The sequence below is a fragment of the Lactuca virosa genome, chromosome 3, assembly GCF_052849685.1.
Source record: "Lactuca virosa cultivar CGN04683 chromosome 3, Lactuca_virosa_CGN04683_v6, whole genome shotgun sequence".
Lineage (NCBI taxonomy): Eukaryota > Viridiplantae > Streptophyta > Magnoliopsida > Asterales > Asteraceae > Lactuca > Lactuca virosa.
This window is the reverse complement of record NC_136428.1, coordinates 145,961,252-145,971,771: the sequence shown is the minus strand read 5'-3', so window position 1 is coordinate 145,971,771 and position 10,520 is coordinate 145,961,252. Positions and strand designations below refer to the sequence as shown.

Sequence of the window (10,520 nt, the reverse complement as noted above, 5' to 3'; positions counted from 1 at the left end):
TGTGCCCTATTTAAGGGATCTTATGGCCCTCATTTGCGGCCACCTTCACCCTTGAGAGCACCAGAGAACCTGAGAGCATTGTGAGTGAGAAAAGAAGCCATTTTCTTCATTTCTAGTGTGATTTTTGCATGAAAGAAGGAAGGAGGGCAAGCTAGGAAGATTGTGGAGCTCAGATCTTCCACCATTTGATCAGAAGAGGCTGCTAGAGGTATAAATCTATGCTCATTCTCGTGTATATGGTGATCTACTTGAATCTAGGGTTTTCTTATGCCTTCTTTAGCTTGGATTCAAAGCATATGAGGTCCCAAGGTGGAATCCTTCTTGGATCTGGACCTTAAGAGGTCCAGAGAGTCCTATCTATCCTGCTTTATGCTATACCTTTGGATATATGAACCTAGGTTGCCATTTTAGAAGCTATTTCACCAAAAGAAGCCCTATGAGTGTTGCATGAGTGTAAAGGTTGGACCTTTACGTGATTATTGTATATTGGAAGATCAGATCTATAGGTTAGAGAAACAGATCTGACCTTAGAAGGTCTTTTGAGTGTTGCCATGGAGGGAACTCGCCGAGTCCATAAGGGGACTCGACGAGTCGAGTCGGGTTGCCCCGCGATTCATGACCAGTGAAAACCCGTCGAGTGAAAGGTTAACTCGACGAGTCAAGTGAGGATTTATGAGGATTAAGAGGTCATGGACTCGCCGAGTCACCCGAGTGCACTCGACGAGTTTGGTCAAAGTTTGACCGATTGACTAGAGTTGACTTCAGTTGACCTTAGAGTTTTGGTCAAACTGGTTCAAGAAAGGACAGGGAGGGGTAGAATGGTCTTCTACCCATTCTTTAGGAATAAGGACAAGAGCAAGTATTGATTAGAGATGTTATTATGTTGATAGGAGGATGCTAGATCGAGTTATTCAGCAAGAAAGATTATCCGACATCGTACGAGGTGAGTCTTCTCACTATACTTTACCTGGAATGGTAAGTATGACTGACCAGAAGGTCTTATGTTTATGAGTTATTAGATTTTATGTGATATGTTACCGGAAGGTCTTATGTGTTATGACGAGTATGTGATATATGTTCCTATGTGATATTTATATGTAATGTATGTTATGAGTAGCATGGTAAGGACTGGAAGTTCAGTATGGTATGGACCGGAAGGTCAACAGGGTATGGACCGGAAGGTCAGCAGTGTATGGGCCGGAAGGTCAACATGGTATGGACCGGAAGGTCGACAGAGTAGGACCGAAAGGTCTACTCAAAGGATGGGACCGGAAGGCCCCTGAGACACATTGACCGGAAGGTCTCGTAGAGTTATAGCCTCGAGTGGCTAGTTGTATGTGCATGGTATTTTGGGGAACTCACTAAGCATTTATGCTTACCGTTTATGTGATATGTGTTTCAGGTACCAGCGAGGATCGCGGGAAGGCGCCGCCATGATCTGTACACATTGATGAAGTTTTATGTATTTGAGATCTTGGGATTGTTTTATTGGATGACATGTGTTACATTGGGTTTTTGATATTTCTTATGAATGAAATTATGTTTTAAAAATGAAAAATTGTTTTGGAAATTCATGTTGTTACAAATTGGTATCAGAGCCTTGGTTTGAGGGATTCGGATGCACCTTCGGGTGTATTTGAACTCAAACTGAGGATTTGAGAAAGTTTTTCATAAAATGAACAGTTTTTCTAAAAAGTAAAGGAATTTGAGGAAAGCGGAAAGAAGCAGTGTGTACGATCAGCCAGCGCCCGAACGGTGATTTCCCAAAATACCCTTACATTATGTGTTATGAGATATGATATGATATGTGATGCATGCTAGAGTAGGCTAGGTATTCATATTAGGACTAGAGTGGCCTGATTTGTGATGCCTTAGCCTAGGAGATTACTGCTGCTATGAGATGCTTCGAGAGTGAGTAGGTAGAAGTGAGGAGCTTATGACAAGTCTACCGAAGGGTAGCCTATGCTTAGCAAGATGTAGAGTACTTGTAATCTGGGATCCTAGGAGGAAGACTTGGGATGAACGCGGATGCAGTGTGGAAGGTAGTATAGGGCCCGTACTACTGAAAATACCGGATCAGTGCACAGTTCAAGTAAGAATCCTTAGGGTACCAGGGAACAAGTAGGGTTGAGTTATCGGGTGCGAGTATACTCGAGCGAGTCTCTGATATTTTATGTTGTATTTCAGAGACACCATGGTTAGGACACGCCACAGACCAGGGACCAGCGGCGTGAGTGATGAGGAGCTTCGTCAGATGATCCACAATGAGGTGGCTGCGGCTATCCGAGCAGAGATACCAGAGATGTTTGGGTCTATTAAGACCACGTTGATTGAGACATTCGATGAGCGGTACGCCGCGGTTACTGAGGCTGCAGCCGCTGCGGCTACGACAGCTGTTGTTGCTGCCAGACCTTAGGGGGGTGACTCGTTGCTATTCCGGGAATTTAGCAACACGAAGCCACCAGAGTTTGATGGGACGCAGGACTCGATTTCTGCGATGAGATGGATTTCTGATATTGAGGGATGCTTCTACACCTGTTCGTGTCCGGAGCATCTGAGGGTACGGTTCGCGTTGAACCAGCTCCGCTTGGGAGCGAAGGATTGGTGGAAGTTTGTGACGGCAAACTTCACTCTTGTAGAGATCTCAGAGGTGACCTGGGAGAGGTTCACCGCCATGTTCAGAATCGAGTATGTTCCTCCGGTGGAGAGGGAACGGTTGGCACATGAGTTCTTGACCCTAAAGCAGGGGATGGAGTCCGTGACTGAGATTACACGGATGTTCCACGAGAGGGCGATGTTTTGGCCTGAGCACGTGTCGTCTGATCAGGCACGCATGTGTCGGTATTTGAGCATTCTGAGGAGGGACATTCGGGAGTTCGTTGCGAACTCGACGTACCGGACATTTTCCGAGCTCCAGGAAAATGCCTGGAAGAGGGAGATTGAGCTAGAGACTCAGGCCAGGGAGGAGGCCGAGTCTCAGAGGAGGGACAGGAGGCCGATGCAGTCTCAGCCGGCAGCCAAGCAGGCAAAGCCCGCTGATGCGAGAGCTGGAGGCCAGAAGGGCCGCACTTATAGGAAGTGTGGTAAGGGACACGATGGAGTTTGTCCCTATAGCTTCTTGTTCTTGAATGTAAGGATGGTTAGATCTCATAAAGTTTGTAACTTTATAAATCTCCAAGTCAAGGTGACCTTGTAGAGTGTTGGATCTGGCCTATGGTTCTGTTTTTATGCCATGTATAGAGATTAGTTCACAATCCTCGTTGTTGACCTAAAATGGGTTCAAGACATGCATTAGACATGCATGTCTATAAAACACCGACATTTGCTGTGTTTTTGTATCTCTTCTTTTGTCCATGTTTCTATTTAAATTTAAATATAAATTATACTCTACTATTTTTAAAGGAGTTATGTGAAGAAAATCATTTTAATACTTAATTCATATCGCTATGCCATCATATATAAAAATTATAACCATTCAATAAAAATGATTGTTTTAAATTATAACGACGTTTGCTAAATGTAAAGTTATAAATAAAACATAAAAGTAACATTAACAACAAAACAACTTTGTGAAATGCCAAATGAGTATGCTAACATTTTTTTTCCTTTACTTTCTACTGGCTACAAAAAACAAAACATATATGATTATCCATTAAAAAAGATATATGAACAAACACAAAGATATAAAAATATTTTATTGAAAACTAAGTGAGTTTTTAAATAACCTAACAATCCAAAAGTGTCATGAAAAATACAAAGACATCATTTTTTTTACGAACCGCAAAACTTAGCTTCTAGCGTGTCATCGACCTTGAAAATTTTGACCAACGTAGAAGATACTAGGGAAAAACCAATGTAATATGCGCTAGATCAAAATAAAAAAAGTGAGATTTTGTAAGATCAAAGTGAAACAATGTAATATGATCAAGATCAAAGTGAGAAGTGACATGTTTATATAGTTTTGCTTTTTATTTAACATTATAATCATTAATATAAAAAAATATGAGAAGAAACAAGAGTTTTATCAATGTGGTGTATAGAATTATGATATGGAAGTTTCAGATCAATACAAAATGTTTGGAATTGTGTCTATTATAGATATATAGATTTTTTTAAAAATAATAATAATAATAATTAGAAGAGACTCCACATTATTATGGGATAAATATTTACTGATGGGCAAGAGATTAAAAGCGAAGAACATCCCGCAGCCCCCTACTTAATGTCTTGGATAGGATAGAGGGTAAGCAATTTCCCCTTCACCTTTATCCTATACATGATACATAACCTTATTCTTAGTCTCCTTCCATCTCTCTCAAAGTCAAAGAACCAAACCTAAGTGTGATCTATATTCTATCGAAGCGACCGCAATGAATAAACTTGCAAAGTCTTTAGCAAATTATGTCCCTCTTACTCCTGTAACTTTCATCAAGAGAGCCTCCATGGTTTATTCCAACCGTACATCCATCATATATGGCAGAACCAGCTTCACTTGGCAACAAACTTATGAGCGATGTTGTCGTCTCTCCTACTCCCTCCGCTCGCTTAATGTTTACAGGAACGATGTTGTAAGTTTCTTCACTCTAGTCTACAATATTCGTGATCATGCATATGGCTTGTAGACACGATTAATTCTACACACGCAAAAAAAGAGATTTTTCTGTTACGTACGACTGGGTTCATTCCTTTAATTGAATTTTTGGTTGATCGATTGAATAGGTATCTGTACTGGCACCGAACATTCCTGCGCTATATGAGATGCATTTCGCAGTGCCAATGGCAGGAGCTGTGCTTAACGCAATTAATACAAGGCTGGATGCTAAAAACATTGCCACCATCCTCCGTCATTCTGAAGCCAAGGTTTTCTTTGTAGATTATGAGTACGTTCCCCAAGCATCTGTGGCGCTAAGGTTGCTGATGGTGGGTTCCAAAGACAGTTCTGAAGGCCACCATAGAATGCCTTTGGTCGTTGAAATTGATGATATTAACAAGCCCACGGGTGTCAGTCTTGGAAAGTTGGAGTATGAACAGCTTATCAACGATGGCAACCCCGAGTACTCAGGTGAAGAGCTTGATGACGAGTGGGATGCCATCGCCCTGACCTACACATCTGGAACCACCTCCGAGCCTAAGGGGGTGGTCTATAGCCACCGTGGTGCATTTCTGAGCACCATGAGCTTAATTCAAGGGTGGGAAATGGGTACCGAAGCTGTGTTCCTATGGTCACTGCCAATGTTCCACTGCAACGGCTGGACGTGTACCTGGGGTGTTGCAGCTAGAGGTGCTACCAATGTCTGCATACGCAACACCACCGCCGACGAAATATACAAAAGTATTTCCATCCACAAGGTGACTCACATGTGTTGTGCCCCTGTTGTTTTCAACATCCTTTTAGAGGCTAAAGCCCATGAGCGTCGTCGAATAATCTCTAAAGTCAGCATACTCACCGGTGGGGCGCCTCCGGCTGCTGCCCTCTTGGAGAAGATGGAGGACCTTGGGTTCCACATAACGCATGCCTATGGCCTCACTGAGGCCACCGGACCTGCCCTTGTGTGCGAGTGGCAATCCAAATGGAATCAGCTGCCTAGAGATCAGCAGATGAGATTGAAGGCTCGTCAAGGCGTAAGTATACTCACACTCGCGGATGTAGATGTCAAGAACAAGAAAACAATGGAGAGCGTTCCACACGATGGCAAGACAATGGGAGAAATCGTACTCCGAGGAAGTAGCATCATGAAAGGGTACTTAAAAGATGAGAACGAGACTGCAAAGGCTTTTCAGAAAGGGTGGTTTTTAACCGGAGATGTTGGAGTTATACATCCGGATGGATACCTAGAAATCAAAGACAGATCGAAAGACGTGATCGTATCTGGCGGAGAAAATATTAGTAGCGTGGAATTAGAGTCTATTTTATTACAACACCCTGCCATACTCGAAGCAGCAGTGGTGGCGATGCCTCATCCAAGGTGGGGGGAGAGCCCTTGTGCTTTCGTTGTTTTAAGAAAGATAGGAAGCACAACTGAAACAGAAATCTTGGCATATTGCATGAACTATATGTCGAAATTTATGGTTCCAAAGAAGGTGGAGTTTGTGGAGGTGCTACCAAAAACAGAAACAGGTAAGGTCCTAAAAAAAGAGCTTAGAGAAGTGGCGAAAACCCTTAATATCTCCAACACACCCAGAAAAACGATTGATCTGGAAATGAACGTTTAGTTCCATATATGATTCCATCAATGTTGGTGGCAATAAGACGAACCGTTATATAAGAATGTTTATCCGTCAACCTAATATTTCATTGAAAAATATTTTCTCTAGTACACATATACAATCAACCAAATTCAGTTTTTACTATGGTTACTCCGTTAGTAGATGTACTCTAATGATGTGACGTGTGTGACAGTATGTGTATGCAGGACGAACACGAAAAATTTCATTAGGTATAACACATTTTTTCCTGATAAAATATAATAAAATAAAACCGGGTTTTTCCCATCTTTGATGTGTGGTTCTTTTTGCAAGTTATGTTCTGCTTCTTCATAGTCATCATGTTAATTATAGAAAGCCAATAAACAAGGTTGTCTTTTGAACATACATTAGAACTAGGGATTAACCGATCTAAGTCGAATCACCCCACCTAATTAGGAATCGTACTACTAGATTGGATGTCCAATCACAATTGGATTGGATTGGTTTCGAAATTTCAATATCCAATTGAATAAGATCGGTCATTAGATCATCCTAAAAATCCAATGAATGACGGAACCAAACCGATCAAATGTTTATCCAATCGGATATCCAACATTAATCCAAAAATTATCCAATTCGCATCCAAGATTATTATCCAATTAATATTAGAGAAAATTAAAAATATAACAAATTCTTTTGATGATTTTACATGTTTGAACCTTCCTCATTGAAGTTGAAGAATTTAAATGTCGTTAGTTAGTCTTATTTGGCATAATTATATGAGGTTATAGTTTTAATTATCATAATTATATTTGGTTGTTATTGTATAGAAAAATGATTATATTTTTTGGATAATGGATAACCAATCAAAGATATCAAATGTATAAAACCGATCTAATCCAATATCCAATTTGACTATATAAATAATTTGATTCAAATATCCAATTTGATCGGATTTGGTACATATAAATAATTTGATTGGGTTTGTTGACAAAATCTTATTCAATGAACAATTAGATTGGACCGGTTCCATCAAAATCCATTCGATATAAACCGATAAAGACTTCTAATAAGAAGAATTTAAGATACAAAAGTCTTTAGCCAAAAAAGATTACACATTATCATGAAGTTCTTAATGTGCCATAATTGAGTAACACGTTTAATTAGCTTGAGAGATCTCATAATTATAGGAGTCCGTATTCTCCACATGGCTTGACAAACCATTTTGTTTTCTTTTTAAATATATATTATTAATAAAAAGCAAATTAAAGTTGCTACTCTGTTCCACATTCAAAATATGATGTGGTTTGAATTTGAGCACGAATGGGTGGGTTTTGAGGTTAGATTGGATATACGTAAACAAACGATCACCAAGCGTCAACAACACAAACTAAATGATAAGAGTTACCTTTACGAGAGCTGTTTTCATGCCCTAAAAATTGGAAGGTTGCTAGAGGGCCAGTTTTGTTTTGTATAGGTGCCCGTAGTGGCACCAGTAATGCCTGATTTATTAATATGCAGTGCAAAGATTTTTAATATTTTTTTTCTATTAGTATCACTATTTAAATTTTGTGTCAACCCTAACGTGGAAATGCTATGTCTGCCCTTGGTTGCTGTCTTGCTGAACTTTTACAACGGAGAAAAAGAGATGCAAAGAAGGAGAAAGCTCCTAAACATTTACACTTTTACGTTTACACTTCAAGTAAAAGTAGTCATTGGATGTTTAAGGAACTTCAAAAAAGGCATGTATACAAAACTTTAAAGCATGTGCAGGTGAAGTAATAAATAGATAACAAACATATAGATAGGGAAATATAATTATATTTAAAATAATTTTTTGCTAAGACATTTCGTCAAAGATTAATATTAGTTTAAATTACCTACAAATCATTAACCAAATGTAAAAAGTCGATAAGTATTTTCTCTAACTATAAATTAAAAAATATTATTTAATGGCATACATTTTAACCATACATCTTTTTTTATGTCATTATAGTATATTTTTAGTGGATATTTTAAATATCACCGTAAAATTAACAGATTTAATGACACTTATTAATTTATGTCACTAATATTAATATTTATTAATGATATAATAATTTAAAATGCCACTAAAAGCTCAAAATTTTATATTATATATGCTTTTATATACCACTAAAGTTTTAGTGTGATTTTACATATTTGTTTTTGTGCTACTAAAAAAAATTGAATTCCCTCTTATTATTCCCCACAAAATGAATCAACGTTTATTTCTAAAAAATAAAAAAGAAATACTGGTGTTATAACTTATAACAGGAAATTTGACGTTACCCCCATTTTATACCATAATTGATCGCATTTCACAGCTCCAAGCATCATAAATCCCGCTGACGGCGAATTTTACAAAGATCAAATCGTTAATTTCATTGGATCCTTATCCAGATTACGATCAATAAACTCCTAATCAAAATCCACAAGATTAGAATCAAAACTCCTTATTGTGTTGTCATTCTTCTCCGAGCCCTTCTTTTCGAATCTACTCAACGAGAACGGAGACAAGGGGTTTCTGTATGATAGGAATGGAAATGATAACCCAAGAACAGAAACAATTAATAAATTTTTAGTCAAGTCTGGAACAAGAACCAATCAAGCCTCAAACAATAATAACCAACGTATTTAGTGCAATAGTAAATGATTCAAAGTAAGCAATAAACACAAAAATAATGTTTGAGAATGACTGATGTATTTCTTGTAAATGTGCTCAAAGGTGTATTGATTACAAAAGTTGACTCTCCTATTTATAGGAAATAGGTGTACGTAAAGACAAGGGAATAAAATGTATAAGCGGGAACTGCAGATCAACAGTAGTACATCAGACAAAAGATTATCGTTGATCTTATCCCCTATTCAATAACATACACAAGACAGAATAAACATCAGTACAAGATGAGCATAACCTCAGATACATCTCTTCTTTAGAAATAAAGTAGCTCAGAAAATGCAGGTTCCTGAAGCAAACTTTAGTTCAAACTTTCCACATCTTTCAAATAAGCTAGTGATCACTTTACTTGTTCTATCAATCCCCCCCCCCCCCCCCCAAGTAACCTTAGCTATCCTTTCATCTTCAATCTTCATCATTGAAGGCAAACAAAAACACCTTATGTAGCCAAGTCCTGACTTCAATCCACCAGTTGATTTGATCAATAAATCCCTTCTTTGCATCCTCAGATATAAGAGATTTTTCATCTCTTTTTACAAAATTTTAAAGCACATGGTTGTGAACAAGATGCTTTTGCCTTAGTATGAAGAACTGCTTTTGTGGAGAGTTATTCACGTTGAATACAAATATGAGTTCATGCTTGTCAGTCAATCCCAGAGGCAAATATTCAATGCCTTCAAGTGTGGAGTTGGTTGGAGGAGGAGGAATGTTTTTTCTGTTTTGAAAAGAATATAAAGTTCAACATCATTTCTTGCAAATTCTATGCCATAGTCCTTCAGGAAGTTCGAGGCAGTTCGGAAGGAACTTTTGGCAAGAACTGTAACTTGCTTATGTTGGAAATGATAGACGATGATGAGAATATCGTATGGTTTCATCGTCGGAAAATCAGCATCCGAGATAATGATTTTTCAAAAGTCATTTCAAAAGATGTGGTGATAATGGAGATGAATCTTTAATCCAAATTTCTGGATTGATTTATTGCCACAACCTATAATTGAGGAGATCTTTTTCCGAGACCAAGTTTCTCTAATTGATAAGCAATGGAGAGCACAGGAACTTTTAAGTCTTTCCCTTTCGGTTCGGACTTAAGTATCCATCGGATCCTTTGGATGTAGACCCGAAAACATTTTGTAGAGTCTTCCATGCAGAGATAGTAGAAGATATAGTTACTCTGTCTTGGAAACAGTTAAAGTATAGGTCTCGCGAGGAACATAGTGAAAATCGTAAAGCCGTCATTCAGGAAAATAAAGAGAGATTCAAGGAAGAGGATTCAGATACTCTCATTGGTTTTGAGAGATCAGAATCTCCTTGATGGCTTGTTCGATCTGCTCTTTGGAAAATCCCTTAGAGTGATTCAATGACTTCTTCAAACTAATCTTCTCATTTTCCTTCATTTTGCCATTATCTTTTCTTGGAGCTCCTAGAGCTGGAGTTGAAAGACTTGTCACGCGTTGAGTGATAGGAGTCACCATCACTACTTTGGTTGGAATGGAGAGGATATGAGGAAAATCATTATCATTCTGAATAGGAGAACCTTGATCAATTGGTGCAACGATTAGAGGAAGGATTAGAAATGTTTTCGGTCGAGTAGCCCGGAAGGCTTGAACTTTGAATTGATTTAAGACCTTAGCCTCTT

General features: G+C 38.5%; 1 protein-coding gene across 1 annotated transcript; it reads left to right on the top strand.

Moving 5' to 3' along the window:
• Positions 1-4,247: 4,247 nt before the first annotated feature.
• Positions 4,248-6,348, top strand: LOC145166668 (trans-cinnamate:CoA ligase, peroxisomal-like). Its single transcript, XM_079085690.1, has 2 exons — positions 4,248-4,568; positions 4,720-6,348. The coding sequence occupies exons 1-2, from the start codon at positions 4,371-4,373 to the stop codon at positions 6,211-6,213; spliced, it is 1,692 nt and encodes a 563-aa protein (XP_078941816.1). The 5' UTR covers positions 4,248-4,370; the 3' UTR covers positions 6,214-6,348.
• The last annotated feature ends 4,172 nt before the right edge of the window (positions 6,349-10,520 follow it).